The following is a 27,356-nucleotide window of genomic DNA, read 5'->3' on the forward strand; positions in this document are numbered from 1 at the left end:
TGCTTTCCAAGTTTTTTATTAGACAAATAACATGCTGATCGTGATCATTCCCTGCTCATCATTAAAGGCCCAATCCTTCAAAGTTCCCAGCAGCTCACAGGACTGGGTGCTGTGATTCCATGTGCCAGCCGGCATCATTAGACACAAAGCTAGTGTGTTTACAATGGAAACATGAAACCAGTTCTAAACCAATTCTCTCTGGAGTACATTTCTCCCCTTGCACCTGGGTAGTCTACCACTACAACAGCTGTACACATTTTAAGCAATAAGCAAAGCTGGTGGCTTTGAGTCCCTGATACAGAAGCAGGCCTTATCTTGATATGAAGGCTGGAGTTTTCGTATGAGCTGAAGGCAGTTGGTGCTTAACTTCCTTGGGTTCCTTTGAAAAAGAATTCACAATCAAAAGGAACAAGGAAGGGATGATTAAAGATCTGGGTCTCTCAGATCAAGATTGTGGCTCCCTTACACAAGTGGCGAGTTGTTCCATTGGAACCAATAAGACTACTTCAATAAGTCTTCGTTAGTAGAAGTGGGGGGAGTCTGGTGTATAGTTAATTTTCCAAAGAAAAATCAGTTGCAGGTTGACTGAAACTGATGGCGAATTCGGGTTGAATTTGGCAGAGTTTTGGCTGAAAAAAATTGGGGCGGGGGTGGAAATGTTTCAAAGTTGAAACATGTCAACATTTTATTTAGAAATTCAGCTAGATTTAACTAAAAAAACCCCCAAAACACCAACAACAAAGGGCAAAAGACCGCAAAACAAACATTTTGGATTGAACAAACATTTAATTTGACCCAAAACAAAGTTTTTGTTGGCGGCTTTGGTTTCTTGCTGAAATTAAAAAAAAAAAAAAAAAAAAGAGAGTGTCATTTTGGGTTGATCTGAAAACAAAAAGCTTGTCAGATTTTTTGGGCCAGCCACCAAATAAAAAAAAAGGCAATTAATCTCCCAGTTCTACTCACTAAAGCAAAGGCTCCACAAACTGCCCCTAAGGGAAGCCAGACTTAAGGTAATTTGGGTTATTTAATAGTTACTTTCCACATTTTCTAATGTTGGGTTTCCTGTAAATTTAACCTTAATATTGAATTGCCTGGCTTTTAGGTAACTAAGACACCTGTAGGGATTTTTACCCTTGTTTAACTGATACCTACCCTCAGCCTTTGCTGCCAAATTCAAGCTGATCTTCACCAGAACTCTTCAGGGTCCTTCTCTTAAATGAAGGCTATTTTTCTAGGAAATTTCATCTTTCTAATGCTACCCATTTGGGCAAGAGAACCATTCAAAAGAGTGGCATAAGAATTATTTTATAATTAAGGAATGTCAGGTATTTGTCACTCTTACAGTCTGAGATGTAGCGGAGCTACTTCCCCTTTTAAACTCCATGTGCACCTAAAAACAGAAACCAGGGATTAGAAAATTTCAGCCTAAAAGGGTGAAATTTGGGAGCAAAGGGGAAAAAACCCAATAACTATCAATAGAGGTTGCTGCTGCTATAATAGGGCTCTTCTGTTCTCCATGCTCTGTCTGGGAAACACAACAGCTCATCACCATGTGACATTTCAACACAGTCACAATGGCTTCCAGGATTTCTAAAGTTGCTGGAAATCCATCCCATTTGGGAGATGAGAGGTAAGCCCACTACCCCCATACACTCAGATCAAGTGAGATTGTAAGAACCAACTCACGATCCCTTTTCAACCCATTATTGAAGAAGCTGGCATAAGAGTCGTTTTCCAAGAGGCTGGATAAAGCTAGTAAGTAATTATTGTCCATCTTCCCTTCTGCGTACTGTGAAAACACATGCGATCCCTGGACCAGACTCAAGAAGAGAGAGAAGGGCATCTTATCTGCAATGGGAGGGAGAGATTCAGGTACCCTGCATATATGCTGTTTACCCATGAAAGCTGCTTGGAGTTTGTTAGATGCTGCTGATAGACTGCTGCCATGGAGGACTGGTTCCATTGCTGAACTGTGGTTGTGGGGGTGACAGCAAAGGAAACACTTGCTCTGCCTTATGATCCTGTGACTTATCCTGGAAGAAAAGACAAAATCATTATCTGGTGGGTCTCCTTGCCACCATCTTCCTTCTCCATCCACTCCCTCAGCCCAGACAAAGAACCTCCACCCTGATACAGGCACTGACTTAATATCTTAAGTCCTCACCGAGTCAGAGGAGACAGCAGCTTTAGAAACAATGTTCTGGATTACAGAGAAGATCAGCATCAAGGCCAAGATGCCCTATGCCACACCGCCAAAAAGAGAGAGATACAATTAGTGACACTATCCTTTATGGATTAATAGGGCAAAATCTGGTGTCAGCTACACCAGTGTAAATCCAGAGTTAATTCCACTGAAGTCAATGCAGTTTGGCTTCAGAGGAGTTACACCAACATAACCAAGAGCAGAATTTAGCCCACAGAGAGAAAGTAACACAAGGGCCTGAATGGGGAGACCAAAACCAAAAACCTATCAGTTTGCATAAAACAAGACTTGAACCTTCTCTAATGTTTCAGAGAATTTGATGAGCATTTACTAAAATTATTTTCTAACAATGTTTCTCATGCTACCATGCATCCAAGTTCCAGGCAGTGCCTGTTGTCTTTAAACATCTCCCATGCTAATACTAAGGTCAAGGAGATTCCAATGAATGTGGATAACTCTCCAAACCCAAGCGTTGACCCTCCTTAGATGCCGAGCCATCACCAGTTCTAAATAGCTCAGAAGACACAGAATTCATAGCACCTTGTGGAACCTCAGCACTTACCGTATTGTAAGAACTGATGCTCTGACAGTAGTCCCAAGGGATGGGGCTTTCTTCACAGCGAAGAGGGAGAAGAAAGCTGACTAAGCGGATTTTATCCAAAATCGGGATGGAAACTTTATACTTGTTTAGAATGCAAATATTAATCAAATCAATTCCCAACATTATTCCTCCAGCTAATGAGGCAAGGAAGCTGATGGCATTCAACATATTGCTGCCTGCCTCCTGAAAGAGACATGCAGAGGGCATAAGTTAGGACAGTCATATCAATACCCAGACACATGGCCACTGAGTTTTGAGCCATGTACATACATAAGCACAGCAACCCATATTTGCAACATTCCAGCCTTCTTTTGCCCCGTTCCCTCTGACTTCATCCCTCCACACACAGATTAAGAGATCAACAAAATACACATATGGCAGAGAAACACTTCCTTTTAATAGACAGAATGATTAGCAACACTCTATAGTTAAGGTTGCCTGAGTGTGAAAGGGCTTTTTCAGTTACTTAGAACTTTGTCAAACTTTTCACTTTCTAGGCTGCAATTTTCCATATTTGTTTTAAGACCATGAATGAACTTTTGGGGAAAATGTGAACAAAAACAGTTCAGCAATTTTTTTTTAAGTACTAAGAGAGTGAAAAAAATACATCTTACCTTGGCCATAGGAAATAAATGATTAAATTGTTAAATGAAGGACAGAGAAGTCAGGAAATGGCAAAGTTAAGTGTGCTAATCACACCTGGATTCTGTCTCCTTAATGGGAAATTTTACATAGTATCACAGGATTAGAGTTGTGCAAATTATGGTTTTTTGGTTCACTGGCAATTTTCAAAAATAAAAAAAAAATTGTTTTGGCATCAAATTGAAATAAAAAAATTTCAGCAAATCAAAAAAAATCATTTCGAGCCAAATGAAACGTTTCATTACAATTGCAAACATTTTAACATTTTTTGAAAATTTAAAAATAAAATTTGAGGATAATTTGATTTGAAAAGTCAGTTCAAACCATTTAAAAAATGTCAAAACATTTTTTTTCTGAATTTTTTTGTTTGTTTTCTAAATAAACAATTCAGTGAAAACACTACAAACTGGCAAAACACCACAAACTGGTCAAGTTGTGTGTGTCTGCAATCAGAGTTTGTGGAACGGGGTGGCACTCACCTCTTGCGAGTGCCCCCTCGCTTGATGGGTTCTTTGGTGAGTCTTCAGTGACTCAGCCCTCTGGCCAAGACACACACACTGTCTGTAGGTGGGACATAACAAACCCCTTCCAGGGTATGCCCTCTTTCCGTCCCCCAGCCCTGGTATGGGGCCATAGCCCCAAGACTTCCTCTCTAGAGACACTGTCTTCCTGCAGCCCTCCCTGGGCTCAGTCCTTGTTCAGTCCCAGCAGCCAGCCACCCAGCCAGGAGCTCCTTCTTAGCACCCCGTTGCTTGCCGCACTGGCTGCTTTTTCAGCCAACCAGGAACACGGTTCCCTCTTTTCCAGCTCCAGGCAGAAACTGACTGTCTCCACTGCTCTTTTTATTGTAGAACTTCTGCCCCCTGACTGGCCACTCCTGCAGTCACTCTAGGCCACTTAGAGGACTTCTCTTCTGCTCCTGTCTGGGATGGGGTGTGGCAGGACCATGAGGCCTCCAGCAGGGGCCCTTTAGGCCTACTCCACCCCATCACAGCACTGAAGATTTACACCCCAGCTTGCTGTGCACTAACTCTCCATCTAGATAAGCCCTTAGAATTCCAGTATCAGACCCTAGTTGTAGGTGGCCATCTAGGTTACCATCCCCAACTCTCCTGAGATTCCTTCCTCTTCCCCAGAGAAAATATGGCATAGATCCACTTCCTAGTCCCTAATGGGACGATTAATGCCTCCACAGGCAGGTAAATATCCACATCCTCTGGGCCCTCTCCTTTTAAAGGGAAGACTAATTCTGCAGATGAATTTAGACAGGGTCCACAAGGGATCCTCAAACAAATGAAGTCTGGGGGCGGGGGAGGGAATCTGATTGGTCTCTATAAATACATCAGATTTGTAAACACCAAGGATGGAGATGAGATATTTACACTAAAGGACAATGTTGGCAAAAGAAGGAATGGGGATAAACAGGCCATGAATAAATTTAGGCTGGAAATGAGAAGAAAGTTTCAATTCATTCAGGGAGCAAGGGTCTGGAACAGCCTCACGAAAGCAGGAGTGGGGGCTAACAACCCAACTAGTTTTAAGATGGAGCTTGGTATATTTATGTATTGGATTCTATGATGGGGTTTCCTACCATGTCAGGTGCCTGGACTCGATTACCCAGGAGGTCCATTCCAGTCCTATCTCCTTTGTTCCTAAACAGCGTTTTTTTGGGAGTTATTTTAAATATCAGTCCAGAAGCTTTTTCCCAGACCCAAGTTGGGTCCACGTGGCCTAGCAGTTAGAATTCTTAGTTTTCACCTAGATGGCTGGGTCTTGACACCTGGTGTGGGGTGAAGATCCAAACCAAAATGACACAGCCTGCTCTGCTTCAGGAGGAAACAGCCTTCATCTCAGTTCATTGACTCCTGTCCAAGTCCCAAATGGAAACAAACAGAACCTTTTTCTCCAAGGATCAGATGGATCACTGCCCTCAGACCAGAAAGCTGTCATCTCATAACTGCTGCAGACTGGACATCTAGGAGGCTAATGAGCCCTAGCAGACTGATCTCTGTCAATTAACCCTTGCCTTCCCAGCCTGAGTCCTATGGCTCTCTCATTCCCAGGTCTCTGAGGGATGGTATGTCCTGTCACACCCTGCCATATTAACCAAACAGTTCAGATGGTGTTCGGTGAATGAGGGAGGAGGTCCACTCATGGAAAAGTTAAGGATAAAGAAAAATATTGAGCAGAGCTGGCTCATTCACTGAGCCCCATCCAACCCATGCTCTGAAATCAGACTCAATCATGCAGAGAAAACAATCTACTGCAATAATGCAAATATACAAGGGGCACCGTTAAAGTTGCGTGGGCAACCTTAACTTTGGCATTTTCTAGCTTTTGCATGCATGATGCCACATGTAATGCATATTTTTAAAGAATCATAGATTTGGGTTGGAAGAGACCTCAGGAGGTCATCTAGTCCAACTCCCTGCTCAAAGCAGGACCAACCCCAACGAAATCATCCCAGCCAGGGCTTTGTCAAGCTGGGCCTTTAAAACCTCTAAGGATAGAGATTCCACCACCTTCCTAGGTCACCCATTATAGGGAATTGTGTTTCAAGCAAATTCACATGCACTTCTGTAGCAACCCATCTTTCCTTGAGTGAGAGGGGAATTTGTTCAATTCTGAGTTTCACCATTACATGCCCCTCCCCATGGGACACCAGCTGTATCCTGGAGAGCATTCTTGACAGACAAGGGCTCTGATTTCTTCCCTTATTGTTAACCTGTAAGTATCTCCCAATAACAGGAAACTGCATAGCTCACCAGACCCTCTGTGATATTCTTTGCAGTTGCAGCTGCAGCTGAGAGGGACCCAGAAACGATGAACTGTAAATAAAAGGAAATGATCATTAATTAAGGTGAGGGTCACTTTAAAGTTTTAGATAAAGAGCCCTTCCCCCGACCCATCCATAGGTCTGAACATTCCATCCACCCACCCCATCCATCTACACCCACCAACTCCAAGCATATGTACCCATCCCTCTCACACCTATTCATAGCTTTCTCATCTGTCCATCTCATTGACTACATCCTTCCTGTGACAAATTAGCCCGATTAGAGTGCCCTTGGCTGGGACTAACGTGTCACTTCACCTACAGAAAGAAAGTTAAAATAAAACTATTTGGTCCTGTCCCTTGTATGTTGATTCAAGTGATCAGGGAGCAGCCTGTAGCCCCACTAGTGTGCCAGTGATCAGTAAGCAACCAGTGGCCCATGGCAAGACATATGACTGGGTCAAATCAAAACAAAAATAGGAATATCTTATGAAACATCTGTGTCACTGTTCTCTCTCTCTCTCTGCTAGAAGGATGTTGATTTATGATCTAGTCAGCCCATAGGTAAATACGAGAATGCATCTGTCCAGCGTATCTATAATTAAGGTTGGATTCAGTTTTTCCACTTAAAGCATGGATTCAACTGCTTTGTTGTCGCTATCCAATATAGTATTTCTGTAACACACACTGAGTCTTTGTCACTTTCCAGTGGCTGGTTCATATAAAAAGTTTTAGAGACTTACACAGCTTCCAGCTATAGAACTTAGTTCTTTAGAATAATCAGTAGAGGCTTTCAGTGTTTCCTGGTTCAAATCCCACTGCTAGCCCTAGCAGGGTTGGTTACATATCATTCTCCAAATTGCAGGGGTGGAGTAAAGACTGAATTTGCTGAAGATTTTCAACTAAAATCCACTATTTAGTTTCGCAGGGGAAAATAATTAAAAATAGAACCTTTAAGCCTCCCCCTCCCCAGCATCTCACCTTCTTTTGGACCCTGTTTGCTAACAAGTGACTGTGGTTTTTTATCCCTGACACTCCCATATTGCTAAAACTTGCTGAAATTAGTGACAGTGTACATTTGAAGAAGTTAGGTTGCAGTTAAGCAAAGTTATGAAGGATCACTGTTTTTGCCATTGTTGCTGCAATTTTTCCTTACTCAAAATGACTGCCATTTTCCATGATTTGCAATGGGATTGAAGCTACTCATGCCCTCAATAAACATAGTCACTGGTGTATGCCTCTACTAAAGATGGCTGCCACGGCCCATTGTTTCCATTGGAACTGAAGCCATAGACTGCCCTCAAGGAAGATGGCTGCCATGCCACAAAAGCCTTGTCACATAAAAATGATGCTGCTTCTGTGAACACTAGGGTTGCTAGGTGTCTGGTTTTCGACCAGAATGCCCGGTCAAAAAGAGACCCTGGTGGTTCCAGTCAGCACCGCTGACCAAGCTGTTAAAAGTCTGGTCAGTGGTGCAGCAGGGCTAAGGCAGGCTCCCTGCCTGCTGTGGCTCTGTGCAGCTCCCAGAAGCAGCAGTATGTCCTTATACTGGCTCCTATGCATAGGGGTAGTGAGGGGGCTCCTCTGCATGCTGCCCCCACCTCAAGCACCAGCTCTTCAGCTCCCAATAGACAGGAATTGCAGCCAATGGGAGCTGCACGGGTGGTGCCTGCGGATGGGGCAGCACGCAAAGTGCCTGGCCTCACCTCTACGCAGAAGCCAGAGGGGGGACATGCTGCTGCTTCCAGGAGCCGCCTGAGGTAAGCACCACCTGGAGCCTGCACCCTTGACCCCCTCCCGTGCCCCTATCCCCTGTCCCAGCCCAGAGCCCCCTCCCTCACTCTGAATCCCTCAGCCCCGACCCCCCTCCTGCATCCCAACCCCCTCATCCCCAGAGTCTGCACCCCCAGCCAGAGCCCTCACCCCCCACACCTCCTTGTCCCAGCCCAGATTCCCCTCCTGCACCCCAAATCCCTCATCCCCACACCAGAACCTGCAACCCTAGCTGGAGCCCTCACCTCCCTGCCCCAGACTGGTGAAAATGAACAAGTGAGTGAGGGTGGGGAGAGTGAGTGACAGAAGGAGGAAGGATGGGCTGAGTGGGGGCAGGGTAGGGCAAGAGTGTTCAGTTAGAATATCAGGGTTTGAAGGGACCTCAGGAGCTCATCTAGTCCAACCCCCTGCTGCAAGGCAGGACCAATCCCCAATTATTTATTTATTTAGCCCCATATCCCTAAATGGCCCCCTCAAGGATTGATCTCCCAACTCTGGGTTTAGCAGGCCAATGCTCAAACCACTGAGCTATCCCTCCCCTGGTTTTGTGAGAGTAGAAAGTTGGCAACCCTAATGAACACAACTTCCCATTGTTTCTAATAGGATTGAAGTCAGGGACTGTCCTCGAGGAAGATGGCTGTGCCATATGCTCTGTGTTTAGAAATCTGGACAGGAAACCATGAGGAGGTAGTCTACGCTGCGGGCTCCCACTCAGTCAGAGAGAGTAGCAGCTACGGTTGCAGAGGAGCTACCGGCTTTGATACTAGGTGCTTTCTGGCCTCATTAGTAGTTCTGTGGCTTTGCAACCCTTGGAGCTGTGGCTGGCCCACAGAGCAGACAGCACTTGACAGTCTACCCACACCTTGGGAAAGTGGGCAGAGTTATGCTGGAGGTAGGGGCAGCAGGCCTCCTCCTCGCATTTCCCTCACGATCACACACCACACTCAACCTACCAAATGCTGAGTATTTGCTAGAGCTGCTGAGGTTTGGCCTCAGACTGAGGGGGATGAATACACCGCCTGTAAAGTGTTTCCTTATCTCTTGAAGGCAGCCTGTCTCTACAAGTAGGCCCATGAGGTGTGGGCATTAAATATGGTTAAGAGACAGGCCATATTCCCTGCCTTTAAGGGTTTGTATCTCTGCTGCCCCTGGCTTACACTAGGGGTACAAGTTACAGGGAGCTGTCAGGGATATGCTGCTGATCCCCCAGAGCTGTGTATAGCAGCTGGGGTCCTCAGGGACCATATATCAAGTGGGTGTTGGCAGAACACCCCTGCCTGACCCTCCTTAACCCTATCTTGCCTCTGCACTAAGGGATGTGGGGCAGAAGTCAGCTCTGCTTGTTGTCTGCCTGCTGGGGATTCCCCCATATCAGGGGTATTCCCAGCAGGGGAAGATTCTGTTCATAGAATCATAAATTCTATGAATCATCATAGAATATCATAGCTGGAAGAGACCTCAGGAGGTCATCTAGTGCAACCCCCTGCTCAGGGCAGGATCAATCCCCAGACAGAATTTTGCCCCAGATTCCTAAATGCCCCCCTCAAGGATTGAACTCACAATCCTGGGTTTAGCAGGCCAATACTCAAACTACTGAGCTATCCCTCCCCCCTATTGTGCTGCCCAAGTTGTGTGATAGGAGAGTGCCAAATCTGTGTGGCAGTATTTATGGAGATCACATTTAGAATCCATGAAGCCATCCCTCCACTGCTTTTCTCAATACCACGTTTATCCAGCCATCAATCCATAACTCCTCATCGTTCCTATCTCTAGAGCTAGTATCCATCTAGCCCCCCGTGTTTCAGCAATAATAATTCCGTACATTCCACTTACAAGTCCTGCTCCCCAGAACGGGTACCAGGAAGCCATGCACAGCGGGACAGATTCTTTTGAAGAGAAGAACAAGATGCCCCCAAGGCCAAGGTGTATTAAGGCAATGATGATCTGTATAGCCTGCAGGCAGAGACCAAGGTCAGTACAGTCAGTAAGGTTCTCCTAATGATAAGCACTTATCCACCGCCGAAGGTGCCCAAAGCATTACATGATAATTAATGTGACACATTAATTACTCAAGCCTCACAACTCCGTATGGAGTTGGAAGGGGCTACCAGCTGCCATCATGGGCTCTTGGATCCTAACACAATCACAAACCTCATTACAGCTAATGAATGGGCCAAGCACATTCCTTCAGGCTAAACAGAAGGTGCACTCAAGCCTGTTTATGTAGTAAAGACAGCAGAAAACAATGGAGGCTACTGCCCAAGGCAATAGGTGCATGGCAGGTCAAAACTAAACCATGTGGGCTGTGGGATTTTCCTGGCTGCAAACACAAAGGCTAGGCGATTGGTTGCAGCTCTCTGTGTTGGAGGCAGAGAAAAGCCAGGAGAAGCAGTTACAAGTGTGACCCTGAGAGGAAACAGAGACAGGGCTGTTTGGGCACAGAGCTTACTGGAGAGGCAGACATTGGGGATTTCTGAGCCGGGAAGCTGCATGCTATTGTTTGGTTCCAATGTATTCAGGAAAGAGGACTTTGTGGACATTCTTTGTAAATAAACAAGAGCACACCAAAGAATATACCCAGCTTAGCATCAATTTCTCAACCTCATGGAAACAACTCTGCAACGCCCTGAATACTGGCTAACTGCTCATGCCAAAGGCTAACAGTATAGATATTAAAGTGTGAGTATTATTATGTTATTAAAAGAGAGAGGGAAACTGAGGCACTACAGCAGTTAAGTGGCTTGCCCAGGACCTCACTGATTCAGAAATTGAGCATTATTCCCACACTCCCAGGGGGATTAGCAGCATTGCAGAATGAGTTGTCCAAGAGGTGTTTGGAAACCTCACCATAAAAAACCCACCACCTTATGCAATGTTCTTAACTAGTTTGAATTGTCTCTTCTCCAGGCAAGGTGTGGGTGCATAGCATTAGTCTCTGCATTGGTGAAGATCAACCCCAATTTCCCCCCTCCTCAAGGCCATATTGTGCCCCCACCCCGTTGGCCCATGGGGTGGTAGTTCACATGAGGTTTGGCAGCCCCTTAGGGGAACAGCAGACATTCCTCCACAGTGAAATGGGTGCCCCATCTCCCATGCATGCACGTTTGAGAAGGTGGCAGATTTACCCCTAGCGCCTCATTCTTTCTTGGGAATTTCCTCTGAGTGTCATCAGGGCTGTATGGAGGGATGAGCAGAGTCACATTGTTAGCTGCAGTCCCGGGAAAGGCCATGGCATATCAACGGCTGCTGGAGAAAAATACAGCAGAGACACAGCTTATCTAGGGAGAGAGATCAAGAGAGATTAATTTATGAGCAACAAGATCACTATTGGAATAATTGTTACATCACGTTGATTTGGCGTGGGCTGTTCATCTCCAGGGATATGGATCCCATGTCCAATCCTCTTGCAAGCTGGGGCACAGGGAGTGTTCTGTAGCACACAGGAAGGGCATGTCTCCATATCTTCCCCATGCCCCACCTTTCTGCAGGGGAACATAGGGTTACTACTGTATAAGGCCCCCTTTATAGCTGCCAATTCGGTTTAAGGGCTGTTCTTCAGCTTACACTAAATGGGAAATCCATCTAGGGACAGATTCTGATCTCGACTGCACCAGTGTAAATTCAGAGTCACTCTCTTAAGGCTGGTTGTTGGTGTAGCCAATGGCCCCCTTCCCCACTGGATTTCAGCTGCTGTAACGGAGAGCAGAACCTGGCCCTGACAGTCAGTGGCTACCCAAGGAGCATGTTTGTACTGAATGACTGCAAGATGGCTGGGTGAATGGGGAGGAGATCCCATCAAGCCAGTTGGCTTTATATGCCTGCAGCTGTATTTCTTCTTGCTCTGTCTTTTAGATTAAGACTTTTCAAAACTGATCTTCAGTTTTCCTTGGAGGGCCTAGACATCCAGAGCCAGAGCCTCAGCTGAAGTCACTGGAAGGAATTTTCCTCCAGGGCAGATTGGCAGAGGCCCTGGAGGTTTTTCGCCTTCTTCTGCAGCATGGGTCACTTGCTGGAGGATTCTCTGCAGCTTGAGGTCTTCAAACCACAATTTGAGGGCTTCAATAACTCAGACATAGGTTAGGGGTTTGTTACAGGAGTGGGTGGGTGAGATTCTGTGGCCTGCATTGTGCAGGAGGTTAGACTAGATGATCATAATGGTCCCTTCTGACCTTAAAGTCTATGAGTCTATGAAATTAGAAGAGGTTCTGATACCTAGCACCCCATCAAGAGTGGATATAGAAAGGAGTATATGTGAAGTAGGTATGTGTCTAAGGATGTTTGTAATGCCTCATCCACTGGTGGACCCTTCCATTGCCTCAGTTTCCCCACTCTTCAGTCAAACCACCACAACTGGTGCATTTGAATTACGATCCCCTTCTCGGTCACAACATAAAATAACAGCTTAACTCAAAACCAACCTCACAGTCCATTACATCCCTCCTTGGCTTCTAATTCCCTCTGAGGAATTTTGCTCTCACCCCATACACAGATAGTTCCAAACAGGCATTTCCTTCTGGCCTAGATAATCTCTTCCCTGCTCCCCTATGGTCCCCTGCAGGTCTCTCTCACTTCCCAGGCTCCGAGTCTCCCTTCCAGTCCTTTGAGTTTCTTCCTCAGCCTGGCCTGTATGTCCCAATAGGCTTGCGTCTGAATCACATGCTACCACCATGTGACCCCAGGACTTTTTCCCTTCACCTGGGGAGATGGGCTAAGCCTGGCCCAAGTGCAACTGAGCTCTGGCCCCCTTAAAGGGCCAGCTGCCCCTGTGAGTGAGACTAAGGCCCAGATCCACAAAAGTATTTAGGCTCCTAACTTCCACCCTAAATACTTTTGTGGAGCTGGGACTAACTCCCCACAGCCCTGTCCTTTGAGTTGCCATTCACATCCCTGCAAACTGAGTGTAAAACAGTGCCATTCTGCTGTGCACACTCATTTTGCAGTGGTGTGTAAATGACAACACAAGGCACCGTGCAATGATGAATTAGACCCAAAGCCACTGAAGTTTGGATGCTGTCAACCAGAGTAGCGCCAGGGAAGTCAGTGGTCCTATGCCAATTTATACCAGCCTTCTCATATAATAGGCTCACTTCTCATATAATCATAGAATCTCAGGGTTGGAAGAGACCTCAGGAGGTCATCTAGTCCAACCCCCTGCTCAAAGCAGGACCAACCCAACTAAATCATCCCAGCCAGGGCTTTGTCAAGCTGAGCCTTAAAAACCTCTAAGGCTGGAGATTCCACCACCTCCCTAGGTAACCCATTCCAGTGCTTCACCACCCTACTAATGAAAAAGTTTTTCCTAATATCCAACCTAGACCTCCCCCACTGCAACTTGAGATCATTGCTCCTTGTTCTGTCATCTGCCACCACCGAGAACAGCCGAGTTCCATCCTCCTTGGAACCCCCCTTCAGGTAGTTGAAAGCAGCTATCAAATCCCCCCTCATTCTTCTCTTCTGCAGACTAAATAACTCCAGCTTCCTCAGCCTCTCCTCGTAAGTCATGTGCTCCAGCCTCCTAATCATTTTTGTTGCCCTCTGCTGGACTCTCTCCAATTTGTCCACTTTCCAATTTCTCTCATTTACATGGGAACAAACCAGAAATAAACCAGGTGAAGTCAGTGTGTGCAAGAGAGGAGAATCAGGCCCTTGGTTTTTATCTGCCAGCACAAGATCCTCTCTATCTGTAGAGCTCATTGCTAGTCTGTGCAACTGGACCTACCTCATTCATTTCACAAATGCTTTCTCGCTCCTTTCACAAGCCCCTTCTGATATCTTTGCTACATCTGGAGCTTGCTGCTTTTGACCACAGCATCACCACAGTGCACTGAGAGTAGAGATGTTTTCCTTCCTGAGCAGCATTCAACACAAGCAGAGAGGAAGTAGCCAATGATATTTCTTTGTTCTTACCAGCCTTAATAGAATGTACTGTTCTCTCTGGTCAGGAGAGGCCATGAATTTTAAAAAGCTGAGATTACAAAATAAAGGGGGAAGGGACCGAAACCACTGTTGTCTCGCCATCAGTTTCGTGCATCTCCCCTGTTCCACTAAACGGAGCTAACTAATGTGGGCAAGGGGCATAGGTAGCAGTCATCTGATTTGTGGTGTCCTCTGTTGATTGAGTTCCCATGGTGAAGCATACACCCTAGGGCTCCTTCTGCCTCCCAGAGCAACTTCAGTACCCGTGATGCCCGAAGGAGCCAGGTAGGGCACAGGCAGTAAGATCTCCTGCCACACAGCATGGGGAGGGGGAAATTCATCAGGATCCACAGAAGAAAAAAAAAAAAAGTCAGGGGAGTGAGTTTATATAGCAAACAGAAAATCAATCCTGCTGCCACTCCACACCTCTCATTCCCCTAGAGCTTCAGAGCCTGCCCCTTCTACAAACCCCACATTCACCTCTGCCTCTCCCCACTCATACTTTGGAAAGGGAAGCAACTCCAATTTCAGGGCATGCATTATTCGGGGCAGAGAGCTTTGCTCCCTGGGTAAGCGCACATGTTGCAAAGAGGCATAATGTGGTCAGCCAGGCCCAACTCTACAGAGTGTAACTTGCCAATGTAACAAGCATGTTCATGGCTTCATCCTGCTCCTGCTGAAATCAGCTGGACTTCCACCATTGAGTGGAACCCTCCACTGCTCAAGAAATCATAAAAGTTTGTTCTTGGAATCATAGAATATCAGGGTTGGAAGTGACCTCAGGAGGTCATCTAGTCCAACCCCCGACTCAAAGCAGGACCAATTCCCAACTAAATCATCCCAGCCAGGGCTTTGTCAAGCCTGACCTTAAAAACCTCTAAGGAAGGAGATTCCATCACCTCCCTAGGTAACCCACTCCAGTGCTTCACCACCCTCCCAGTGAAAAAGGTTTTCTTAATATCTCAGTTCCCTCAGCCTCTCCTCATAAGTCATGTGCTCCAGCCCCCTAATCATTTTTGTTGCCCTCCGCTGGACTCTTTCCAATTTTCCCACATCCTTCTTGTAGTGTGGGGCCCAAAACTGGACACAGTGCTCCAGATGAGGCCTCACCAATGTTGAATAGAGGGGAATGATCACGTCCCTTGATCTGCTGGAAATGCCCCTACTTATACAGCCCAAAATGCCATTAGACTTTTTGGCAACAAGGGCACACTGTTGATGCATATCCAGTTTCTCGTCCACTATAACCCCTAGGTCCTTTTCTGCAGAACTGCTGCCTAGCCATTCAGTCCCTAGTCTGTTACAGTGAATGGGATTCTTCCGTCCTAAGTGCAGGGCTCTGCACTTGTCCTTGTTGAACCTCATCAGGTTTCTTTTGGCCCAGTCCTCTAATTTGTCTAGGTCCCTCTGTATCCTATTCCTACCCTCCAGCATATCTACCAGTCCTCCCAGTTTAGTGTCATCTGCAAACTTGTTGAGAGTGCAGTCCGCACCATTAATGAAGATATTGAACAAAACCAGCCCCAGGACCGACCCCTTGGGGCATTCCGCTTGAAACCAGCTGCCTGCTAGACATGGAGCCATTGATCACTACCCACTGAGCCTGACGATCTAGCCAGCTTTCTATCCACCTTATAGTCCATTCATCCAGCCCATGCTTCTTTAACTTGCTGGCAAGAATACTGTGGGAGACCATATCAAATCTTTGCTAAAGTCAAGGAATAACACATCCACTGCTTTCCCCTCTTTCACAGACCCAGTTATCTCCTAGAAAGCAATTAGGTTAGTCAGGCATGACTTGCCCTTGGTGAGTCCATGCTGACTGTTCCTGATCACTTTCCTCTCCTCTAAGTGCTTCAGAATTGATTTCTTGAGGACCTGCTCCATGATTTTTCCAGGGACTGAGGTGAGGCTGGCTGGCCTGTAGTTCCCTAGATCCTCCTCCTTCCCTTTTTTAAAGATGGGCACTACATTAGCCTTTTTCCAGTCATCCAGGACCTCCCCCGATCGCCATGAGTTTCCAAAGATAATGGCCAATGGCTCTGCAATCACATCCGCCAACTCCTTTAGCACCCTTGGATGCAGCGCATCCGGCCCCATGGACTTGTGCTCATCCAGTTTTTCTAAATAGTCCCAAACCACTTCTTTCTCCACAGAAGGCTGGTCACCTTCTCCCCATACTGTGCTTCCCAGTGCAGCAGTCTGGGAGCTGACCTTGTTTGTGAAAACAGGCAAAAAAAATAATCATTGAGTACATTAGTTTTTTCCACATCCTCTGTTACTAGGTTGCCCCCCTCATTCAGTAAGGGGCCCACACTTTTCTTGACTTTCTTCTTCTTGCTAACATTCCTGAAGAAACCTGACTCCCACCCCAGTGCAGTGCCAGGGAACTGATTGGGGGGGATAGGGAGTACACCCCCTATGTGATGCAATGCAAGGGAGCTGATGGGGAGGGGGTATATTCCCACCCCCCAGCCTGGTGCAGTACAAGGAAGCTGATGTGGGGGTGTAGTCTCACCCCAGTGCAATGCAAGGGAGCTGATGGGGGGATATATATCCGGCCTCACCCTGGTGCAATGCAAGAGAGAAGGAAGGAGGCTAGTTGTGGGGTGTGAAAGTGAGGCTAGCTACCCTCCCCCAACACACACACTCCGCAGTGGAAAGTGCAGATTGTTCTGCACTTGCATGCATCCGACGAAGTAGGTATTCACCCACGAAAGCTCATGCTCCAATACGTCTGTTAGTCTATAAGGTGGCACAGGACTCTTTGCTGCTTCTACAGATCCAGACTAACACGGCTACCCCTCTGATACCTGAAGAAACCCTTCTTGTTACTCTTAACATCTCTTGCTAGCTGCAATTCCAAGTGTGATTTGGCCTTCCTGACTTCACTCCTGCATGCCTGAGCAATATTTTTATACTCCTCCCTGGTCATTTGTCCAAGCTTCCACTTCTTGTAAGCTTCTTTTTTGTGTTTAAGGTCAGCAAGGATTTCACTGTTAAGCCAAACTGGTCGCCTGCCATATTTACTATTTTTCCTACGCATCAGGATACTTTTTTCCTGCAACCTCAATAAGGATTCTTTAAAATACAGCCAGCTCTCCTGGACTCCTTTCCCCTTCAATGGTAACTCCTCTCAAATCACCAAGTGGCATAAGGCAATATCTACCTAAGGTCTTTAGCTTCCCAACACCCCTGTGAGGCAGGGCAGTGCTGTTGTCCCCATTTTACAGACAGGGAACTGGAGCACAGAGATATTCAGTGACTTGCCCAGCATCACACAAGAAGTCTGTAGAAAAGCAGGAAATTGAACCTAGGTGTCCTCAGTCCCAGATGAATGTGCTAACCACTGAACAATCCCATCTCTCCTAAATCATACATGGAATTCCATGTAATAACCCTGTGCTTACCTAGGTATTTCTACAGCACTTATACCATCAATGCAGTAAACTGTACTAAGAAGCATTGGATTGGGTTCTGATCTCATTTTAGCTAGAGTAAATCAGGAGTAACTTAAACAGAGTCACTCCAGATTTAAACGTATGCCATTAGGATCAGAATCTGACCCCAAAATGTGCCATAAATCACATGCCCTTCAACTCCATTAATTGCAGGGACATTGCATATGAGGTAAGCTAGGGTGAAATTTGACCCATTCTTGGTAATACATTAATTTCAGAACCACACTATCATTCACACTGAGAGTCAAAAATCCATGTCATCCATTCCTCAGAGCTTGGAAAAGAATCTCTGGGTCTCTCGAAAGTTTGTTAGCTCAGGAATGTCATTAAAGCTTCTTGCAGGTAAGAGACTGTGAAATTATTGATACACATTAGCTAGTACATGAAATTAACAGGATACCTTTCCCTTCAACTGCCAATGCCGCCTTTGTCACGTTGCAATGAAGAGCTGGACAAGGTCCAAAAGGAGATTCAAAAAGCCACTTCTTATTCCTTGTCTGAGTGAAGACAAACACGAGAGTGTGGCTGGGACCTAGCTTTATCTCAGGCAGCAGAAATAGAGAGGGAAGACGCCTCCAAAGGAAACATAGGATTTATCTGCCTTTCTTTCAGGCTTCTTGCCTCTCCTCTTAGCTTCTTGTAGCCAACTGGGTGCTCAACTTGTGCTGCACAGTCACGTGATTTCAGAATCCGATTAGAAACAAAACTTTCATTTCCTGCCAGAACAAAAGAAAAGGAACTAGATGTGGTGAAATGATGATTTTAGTGCCACGATGGGTGGCTGAGGGAAGCAGCCAAACAATTAAAGATCAGAGCATCTGTGACGGGTTGCATCACAGGAACCCCCTTGGGAGCTGCCAACCAATGTGCCAAGACTACTTCTATCCCTGTTTTCCCTGCCAGCTCAGGACTCCAGCACCCTGTCTTGCCAAGCCAGACACTCTTGTCTACTTCAACAAAGACCCAGAGTCTGAATTACCTGCCCCAAAGCTGCAGGTTTACCTGAAAACAGCTCACAGAAGCATGCTTGTCTTTAGCACCCAGATGCCCAACTCCCAATGGGGTCTAAACCCAAATAAATCTGTTTTACCCTGTATAGAGCTGTATCTATTGGGTTTCCAGGAAACGGGGCAGGCAGAAGCCCGTCCCATGCTAACGGAACCCCCCCTCAGCCTAAGGGGAGGATCCACAGGGCCTCAGAAACCCACTAATTGCGGGGGACAACTAATAAAAGAACAGGGACAGGAGTGCGGAAAAGGGTCATAAGAAGGGAGCCTGATGGGGACACCGAGCAGAGAACCCCGGACAGCGCCCACTGTTCCTCGAAGGCATCAAGGGAGCCAGCGGACGCCGCCCAGAGGAACTCCGCCCGGAGACATGAACGAACTAAGGATCGGAAACAAGCCCCACAGTCGCAGGAGTCTCCATTGGCCAACCTCCTCTCCCTGGTCACGTAGATGGCCATTTTTGCCAGGGCGAGGAGGAGGTTGAGCAGGAGGTCCCGCGACTTTGTGGGGCCACGGATAGGGAGTGCGTGGAGAAGGAGGTGAGGGGAAAAGTGCAGCCAGAAATGCAACAGGATATTGGTGAGGAGCCGGTATAGGGGCTGCAGCCTGGCGCACTCTACGTAGACATGCGCCAGGGTCTCCCTCACACCGCAGAAGGGGCAGGTGTCTGGGACAGGGGTAAACCGCACCAAGTACACGCCCATGTTCACGGCCCCATGGAGGAGCCACCAACCGAGATCCCCGACGGGCCTCGGGATCAGGGTGGAGTACAGGCTGGCCCACCGGGGCTCCTCACCCTCCAGAGGTGGCAAGAGGTTCTGCCACTTGGTGTTGGGGAGGGACACGAGGGTGAAGAAGTGAAGGGTGTGGAGCACGAGCGCGTAGAGATGCTTCCTTGGCGCGGTTTGGAAGCGGACCGGCTGCAGATTGTGCAGCCGGCTTGCGGTGAAGGGGCGGGGGGGCCGGTCGGGTCCATGGGTTAGGGGCCCGATGAAGAGGTCTGGAGGGCTTGGGGTGGGCGGGGCGTGCCTTCACACAGGACCTGGTCGAGGTAAACCCGAGCAGCGGGCGGCAAAGCGGCCTTCACCTCCTGTAGTACGCGCCGGGGAGTACAAGGTCTGGAGAGACCCATACGTTGAGCGAGCGTCAGGGGATCCAGCCAGTCTCCCCAGGCGTAGTCCAGGAGGTCTCCGACCCTGGTGGCTTCTGCCAGGACCAACCTCTTGTGCACCGCGGGGGACTCCGCCACCTGCACACGGAGCTGGGGGTTGTGTAGCAGGGGCTCTGCGAGGAGATCTGCCCCCTCGGTGGCCGCCATGGACCTGGTCGCAGAGAACAGCTTCCAGGTCCGGAGGAGGTCCTGGTAGAAGACCGGCAGCCCGGAGAGGTCTCGCGGAAGGCCCCTCGGATAGAGATAAAGGAGCTGCCGGTCGTATCGGAGCCCTCGGAAGTGGCGCAGGAAGGCGTGCGCCAGGGCTCTCCATGCCGGACTACCCGCACCAAAAAGGAGCCTCTGCAGTGCCTGGAGGCGGAAGACATGGACCTGAGTGCGCAGGCACTTCAGGCCCTGCCTTCCCTCCTCCAGTGGCAGGTGGAGCACCCCTGCAGGGACCCAGTGCAGTCCTGGCCAAAAGAACTCCAGAACCACCCTCCGGAGGTCGGTCAGGAACACCGGGGCTGGGACCAGGGTGTTGGGCCGGTACCAGTGCATGGACAGGACCAGTTGACTGAGCACCAGTGCCCTCCCTCGGAGGAAAAGGCATCAGAGGAGTCCTGTCCATTTCCGGAGCCGCTCCGCCACCCTGCCCTGCAAACCTTGCCAGTTCTCCGGCGGAGAGGGATACGTGGCAGAAAGGTAAACGCTGAGATAGAGCAGCGGACCCGCGCTCCACCGGATGGCCTGAAGCGTGGGTGGGAGGGAGCTCGCCTGCCACCCGTCCCCAACCACCAGGCCAGAGCTCTTGACCCAGTTGACCCGGGCGGAGGAGGCCGCCGAGTACACGGTCTGGCAGGCCTCACCTGCGCCAAGTTGCCCGGGTCCTGGACCACGAGGAGCACATCCCTCTCCAGCCGCAGCTCCGGCTCCCGAAGCACCAACCCTGTCAACCTCCTGCAGAGGAGACAGAGGAAGGGCTTGATCGCCAGGGCGTACAGCTGGCCCGAGAGGGGGCACCCCTGCCGCACTCCCTGCCCGAAGCTGACCGGCTCGGTCAGGGTCCAGTTGAGCCTGACCAGACACTCTACGGAAGCGTACAGCACCTGGAGAAACCCCACAAACTGGGACCCAAAGCCGAACGCCTGCAGAGTGGCCAGGAGATACCCATGGTCCACCCTGTTGAACGCCTTCTCCTGATCCAGGGACAGGAGGGTGAACGACAGACCATCCCTGCACCCAAGCTCCAAGAGATCCCGGACCAGATACAGGTTATCGAAGATGCTACGGCCCGGGACGGTGTAGGTCTGGTCTGGGTGGATCACGTCCTCCAGCACGGCCCCCAGCCACAGCGAGATGGCCTTGGCTACGATCTTGTAGTCCGTGCTGAGGAGCGAGACGGGACGCCAATTCCGTAAGTCGCAAAGGTCCCCCTTCTTCGGCAGTAAGGCGAGCATGGCTCGCCTGCACGAGAGAGGGAGGACCCCGCTCCGCAAGGACTCGGCCCAGACGGCGACCAGGTCCGGGCCGAGGACGTCCCAGAACACGCGGTAGAACTCCACGGTCAGCCTGTCCATGCCTGGAGACTTGTTGGTGGGCATGCATAAGAACATAAGAAAGGCTGTACCGGGTCAGACCAAAGGTCCATCTAGCCCAGTATCTGTCTACCGACAGTGGCCAATGCCAGGTGCCCCTGAGGGAGTGAACCTAACAGGTAATGATCAAGTGATTTCTCTCCTGCCATCCATCTCCATCCTCTGACGAACAGAGGCTAGGGACACCATTCTTACCCATCCTGGCTAATAGCCATTTATGGACTTAGCCACCATGAATGTATCCAGTCCCCTTTTAAACATTGTTATAGTCCTAGCCTTCACAACCTCCTCAGGTAAGGAGTTCCACAAGTTGACTGTGCGCTGCGTGAAGAAGAACTTCCTTTTATTTGTTTTAAACCTGCTGCCTATTAATTTCATTTGGTGACCCCTAGTTCTTGTATTATGGGAATAAGTAAATAACTTTTCCTTATCCACTTTCTCAACATCACTCATGATTTTATATACCTCTATCATGTCCCCCCTTAGTCTTCTCTTTTCCAAACTGAAGAGTCCTAGCCTCTTTAATCTTTCCTCATATGGGACCTTCTCTAAACCCCTAATCATTTTAGTTGCTCTTTTCTGAACCTTTTCTAGTGCTAGAATATCTTTTTTGAGGTGAGGAGACCACATCTGTACACAGTATTCGAGATGTGGGCATACCATGGATTTATATAAGGGCAATAATATATTCTCAGTCTTATTCTCTATCCCCTTTTTAATGATTCCTAACATCCTGTTTGCTTTTTTGACCGCCTCTGCACACTGCGTGGACATCTTTAGAGAACTATCCACGATAACTCCAAGATCTTTTTCCTGACTCATTGTAGCTAAATTAGCCCCCATCATGTTGTATGTATAATTGGGGTTATTTTTTCCAATGTGCATTACTTTACATTTATCCACATTACATTTCATTTGCCATTTTGTTGCCCAATCACTTAGTTTTGTGAGATCTTTTTGAAGTTCTTCACAGTCTGCTTTGGTCTTAACTATCTTGAGTAGTTTAGTATCATCTGCAAACTTTGCCACCTCACTGTTTATCCCTTTCTCCAGATCATTTATGAATAAATTGAATAGGATTGGTCCCAGGACTAACCCTTGGGGAACACCACTAGTTACCCCTCTCCATTCTGAGAATTTACCATTAATTCCTACCCTTTGTTCCCTGTCCTTTAACCAGTTCTCAATCCATGAAAGGACCTTTCCTTTTATCCCATGACAGCTTAATTTACATAAGAGCCTTTGGTGAGGGACCTTGTCAAAGGCTTTCTGGAAATCTAAGTACACTATGTCCACCGGATCCCCCTTGTCCACATGTTTGTTGACCCCTTCAAAGAACTCTAATAGATTAGTAAGACATGATTTCCCTTTACAGAAACCATGTTGACTATTGCTCAAGAGTTTGTGTTTTTCTATGCGTCTGCGGAGGGCTTCCGAGAACTCGGCCAGAGAGAAAGGCAGCTCTAGCCGGTCCCGGTCGCCCGCGCTGACCGTCGGGAGCCCGTCCCAGAGCACTCTGCAAGTGGCAGGATCGGTCGTATCCGGGGAGAAAAGGCATGCGTAGAAGGTCCGGGCCCTCTCGCACATCTCCGCCGGATCCGTGAGGGGGGAGCCTTCCTCCGCCAGAAGGCAGGTGACGTGCTTCTTGGCCCCCCTCCGTTTCTCCAGGGCGTAGAAGAAGCGGAGCCGCGATCCATCTCTCGAAGGAGGCGGATGCGGGATCGAATAAAGGCGCCCCGGGCCCGATGGTCTTCGAGGACCCGGAGCTCCTCCCGCTTCTCCCGGCAAGCCCCGCAAACGGATGGATCCTCGGGGCTGGCGGCCAGACACCTCTCCAGCTCCAAGACCTCCCGCTCCAACTGCCCTATTGCCGCATCCCTCTGTCGGCTGGCGCCCCGGGTGTAGTCACAGCAGAAGAGCCAGGCGCACACCTTCCCCACATCCCACCACCGCCGCGCCAAGGGAAAGGCACACCGCTGCCCTCGCCAGGCCAGCCAGAACTCCCGGAAAGACGCCACGAAGCCCCCATCCTCCAGCAAGCTGTTGTTAAAGTGCCAATAGGCCGGCCCCGGCCTCTCCGCACTGAGAGAGGCCGTCACGGTGACGAGGTGGTGGTCCGAAAAAGGGGCCGGCCGGATGCTGGAGGACTGGGCCCGTGAGAGATGGAAACGTGACAAATTGATGCGGTCCAACCAGGAGCGGCACGATCGATGGGCTTCCACCCGGACATAGGTGAACGTGGAGACATCGTCCGGGTGGTGGTCGCGCCAGACATCCACCAGGGAGTGCTGGGTGACAATCTCCCGGAGGACGTCTGCGGCGGCCGGGCTCTGCTCGGTCCCGCTCCTCTACGACGGTGTTAAAGTCCCCGCCCAGGACCAGGCACTCACGAGGATCCAAGGAGCCGAGGAAGGCGGACGCCTGCTGGTAGAACCGCAGCCGCTCCGGGGCTGATGTCGGGGCATAGACGTTGACGAGGTTGACCACAAGCCCCTCCATGTGGACCCGGAGGTGCAGCAGGCGGCCCGGCACAGCCTCGGCGACACCCAGCACCTCAGGCCGTAGGTCGGGGGAGAACAGGGTAGCCACTCCAGCCCTACGGGTTGTGAGATGGCTGAAGTAGACCCCGTCCCCCCACTCCAGCCGCCAGCTAGCTTCAGCGGCCGGATCCATGTGGGTCTCCTGCAGGAACACCACAGAGTACCCCCCCCTCCCGAAGGAAGGAGAGCACCTGGCTTCTGTGGAAACCCACCCTACAGCTCCGGGTGTTCAGTGTGGCAAAGGTGACAAGTGCCATGAGGCAGGCTGAGGGGGATCCTCGTCAGCAGGGGCACTCACAGCCCCCGGTGGGCTGCGCAGCAAGCCATGGCCCTCCCCGAAGGTGAGCAAGGAGTCACGGAATTTGCGCACCCGATGGTAAGCCACAGCACCCTGCTTCCCGGTCCTCTTGCCCTCCCCCAAGAGGGCCCTCACGGCCCGGAGGATCTGGTGGAAGTCCCCCCAGCGCTGGAGAGCAAGCGGGACCTTGTTGCGGGAGCCCCGGCCGTCCTCCAGGAACTCCTGCAACTCCTCTCTCAGCACATGGTGGGGTGGGGTCACTGGCCTCCGGTGATCCGCCAGTGGGGCCTCTGGCGCAGCCTCGTGGCCTATTGGGATGGGCAAGCAAGGGGCGGACCCTGGCTCAATGGGGGGCGGTGGAGGGAAGAGTGCAGCCCCTAGTGGGTCGGGACTGTGAAACTCAAAGGCCGCTCCCTGGGAGTCATCCTCCGGGAAAGGGAAGGAGACAGCTCCAGGGGTGGCAATAACATCATGGGAGGTGGAGGGGATAGGGCCAGGGCCAGGAGTAAGGGCAGGGCTGGGGTCAGGATCAGGGGTGGAGGGAGGGACAGAGATGGGACCCTGGGTCACAAGAGCTGGACCATCAGTAGGTGGCTCCTCGCGGCCAGGCGCGGGGGTTTGAGGGGTAGGGAGGGGGTCCCCAGTGACACCAGGCTCGGGCTCAACGGCAGGTAGAGCAGCCTCAGCGTGAAGAAACGCAGAACCCTCAGGGGGGCCCCCGCCCGGGAAGGAACTCGGTTGCCCCGCACTACCGAGGGACACCCCTGGTAGCCCGTCTCCTGGCCACGAGGCTCCGGCCGTCGCCTCAACAGGCTTGGCGGCCAGCAGCAGGGTGCCGTCCATGGCTGGGCAGGTCGAGGGGTCCAGGGGACCCTCAGAGGCAGGAGCGGACATGGCAGTCGGGATGAGGAAACACGGGGAAGGGGAAGCTGGGGTGAGTTCGGCTAGGTCGAGGCCCGCTGACAAGAGGTCGTCGTCCCCCAGGGTGACGGGGGGGGGGGTCAGACCCAGGGCCTCAATCTCCGTGAAGATGGAGGGGAGCTCACCGCCCCCCACCCCAGGGTACTCCCTGCTCACGCCCGAGACGACGCTCACCTCGGGTGTTGCAGGGGGCACAGGCGGCAAAGGAACAGGAGGGGTCTCATCGGAGGCCTCCGCAAGGAGGGACTGCGGAGGAGGGATGGTGGTACCCTCCGGTGCTGCCACGTCTACCCTAGCCAGCACTGGCAGATGGGTCGACCCTGTGGGCATGGCAGAAGGCTAGGTGTCCGTAGCCCCCCTTCTGGTCTTACGGGGGGCTTCCGCGTCAGATGGCACAAGTGGAGCCCGAGCCTTCCTCTTGCCCTGCTTACCCTGTACCTGGGTCCAGCCCTCCATGGCATCGTCTTCAGGCTGGTCGACAGGGGTTGGGTTGGGGGGCAAGGATGCCAGTTCGGGGGCTTGGAGAGGCACTGGTGGGACAGCAGGAGAGAGGGAAGTGTCCCCCTGGGGAGAGCCCTCTCCCACACCCGGCAGTACCCCTGCCGCACCCTCCTCCACAGGCCCCACCAGAGTGCAGGCAGCAGAGGCAGGGCTCTCCTGCTCGTCTGGGTGCACTGGAGGACGTACCCCTGAGGCCCGAGCGGAAGCAGTGATGGGCTGAGGAGGAGGAGGAGGGGCGACTCTGGGCACCGGGCGGCCAGGGGTGCCGGCGATGACGGGGCCGGCACCCTGCTGGGGCTCGGGAGTCCCGGGCGCTCCCCCATGCCGGGCCAAAGGGCAGTCCCTCCGAACGTGCCCTGTCACCTGGCAGAGGTAACACCGGGCCTCCCCCGTCGAGTAGTGCACCCGGTAATGGGCCCCCTGATAAGGGACCAGGAAAGACCCCTCGAGCGCCTCTCCGCCACGCGCCGCCGGCGGCAGTTGAAGCTGCACCTGCCGGCGGAATGAGATGACGTGACGGAGGGTGGGGTCTTTGCAGCCCAAGGGGAGAGGGCTCACAACAGAAAGGGGCTTCCCCAGAGTATAGAGGCCGGGTAACAGGGCGACATTGAGCAGGAAGGGAGGGACAGAGGTCAGAATGACATGGACACCCAGGTCCTCCAGCGGCTCCAGGGGGACGAACACGCCCCCCACCGCCAGGCCCTTCTCCATCACCTCCTGGGCGGCGGCCTCTGAGGCAAGGAAGAAAACCACCTTGCCGTACATTTTGGAGGCTGCCACAATGGCCGTGGGCCCCATCACCCTCGCCAACGCCCGCAGGTAGGTCTCCACGTGGGGCGAGGCGTCCGTTGCCTCCTGGTGCCCACCATGCTTCCGGGTCAAGGTGGGGAAGGGGCCCTGGCCGCTGTAGATGGTAGCGGAGGCGGCGGTTGGGGGAGATGATGTAGTAGCAGGCGGGCGGGCCGCCGCCACGTGGGCGTACGCTCTGGGGGCCGAGGGAGGGGCACCCGCAGAGCTGGTGGAGGGGACAGCGGGGAGGGACACCGCGGCCGGTGGCGGGGCCGCGGCAGCGGTGGCAGGCTCTGCCATGGAGGGCTTAGTCATTCTAGCGGGGCCCTTTCCCTTCTTTTTGCCCCGACCCTTTCCGCCAGCTGGGGGGGCTCCCCCAGAGTCAGAGGGGGCGAGGGACGTGGCAGCAGCAGAGGGCACCCCGTCAGTCGCTGCTGCCGGCGCCTCAGTGGGAGCAGGTGGTCCGGCAGCGGCGGTTGAGGTCGAGACTGAGGGGGTGTGGGGAGCAGGCGGGGAGGGGGACAGGCGTTGTCCCTGGGGTCCCACCTGCCGTGTCTCCCGCCATGCTGAGTCGGGAGGGAGGGAAAACACCGGAGAAGGGGGAAAATAGGCCAACCACTCCTCCCCGCTAGGCTGTGGGCAGGGGAGGAGGGTCCCAAACTGGGAGGGGGGGCAGATAGGGGGAGTATCAACAACTTGGGGGGGGGTCAGTCACTGACATGAGATTGAAATCCGGCTCCTGTAGCTGCACTAGGGGAGGGGAAGGGAAGCAAGAGCAATGGGGGGGGGGGGTGCAGTGCAATAGGGGCAAACTTAAACAGGGGAGAGGCACAAGCGCACTGATGGAGCTATGGGCGCACAAGGGGAGGGGCTAATCAGGGTGAGGGGCTGCAGAGGGAGGGGAGCAACCAGGCTGGGAGTGGGCCAGAGGGACCAAGGGGCTGGCTCCAGGGCTGGGGCGGAACAAACAAAGCTGCAAAGGGAGACGGGCGGGGCAGGCAAACAAACCGAAGCTGGGCAGGGGGGGGGGGGCGCAAAGGCTACGAGGGGCAAACGGGGCAGGCAACAAGGGGCAAAGCCAGGGGGCCTGCTGCAGAGGGGAAGGAGTCAGTCCAGGGAAGGGGGGGGGGGTGCGTGCACCCACAAGCACTTGTGCAAAGTCTATGGCTGGCTGGCGGCT

At 51.2% G+C, this 27,356-nt stretch overlaps 1 protein-coding gene across 8 annotated transcripts; it reads right to left on the minus strand.

Annotated features, from left to right (window-relative positions):
• On the minus strand, nucleotides 1–27,356 carry LOC120393464 (B-lymphocyte antigen CD20-like). 8 transcript variants are annotated; one of them, XM_039518045.1, is made up of 9 exons: nucleotides 25,751–25,858; nucleotides 17,773–18,088; nucleotides 13,903–14,220; nucleotides 11,121–11,273; nucleotides 9,829–9,948; nucleotides 6,212–6,274; nucleotides 2,766–2,987; nucleotides 2,165–2,239; nucleotides 1–2,033 (listed from the first exon to the last, which is right to left on the minus strand). In XM_039518045.1, the coding sequence occupies exons 4-9, from the start codon at nucleotides 11,223–11,225 to the stop codon at nucleotides 1,920–1,922; spliced, it is 699 nt and encodes a 232-aa protein (XP_039373979.1). In that variant the 5' UTR covers nucleotides 11,226–11,273; nucleotides 13,903–14,220; nucleotides 17,773–18,088; nucleotides 25,751–25,858; the 3' UTR covers nucleotides 1–1,919. The 8 variants fall into 8 exon arrangements, with proteins under 8 accessions (XP_039373979.1, XP_039373978.1, XP_039373982.1 ...); XM_039518044.1 differs by lacking the exons at nucleotides 13,903–14,220; nucleotides 25,751–25,858 and adding an exon at nucleotides 27,321–27,356; XM_039518048.1 differs by lacking the exon at nucleotides 13,903–14,220 and having other exon boundaries at nucleotides 11,121–11,241.

Source organism: Mauremys reevesii, unplaced genomic scaffold (genome assembly GCF_016161935.1).
Source record: "Mauremys reevesii isolate NIE-2019 unplaced genomic scaffold, ASM1616193v1 Contig2, whole genome shotgun sequence".
NCBI classification, from domain to species: domain Eukaryota; kingdom Metazoa; phylum Chordata; order Testudines; family Geoemydidae; genus Mauremys; species Mauremys reevesii.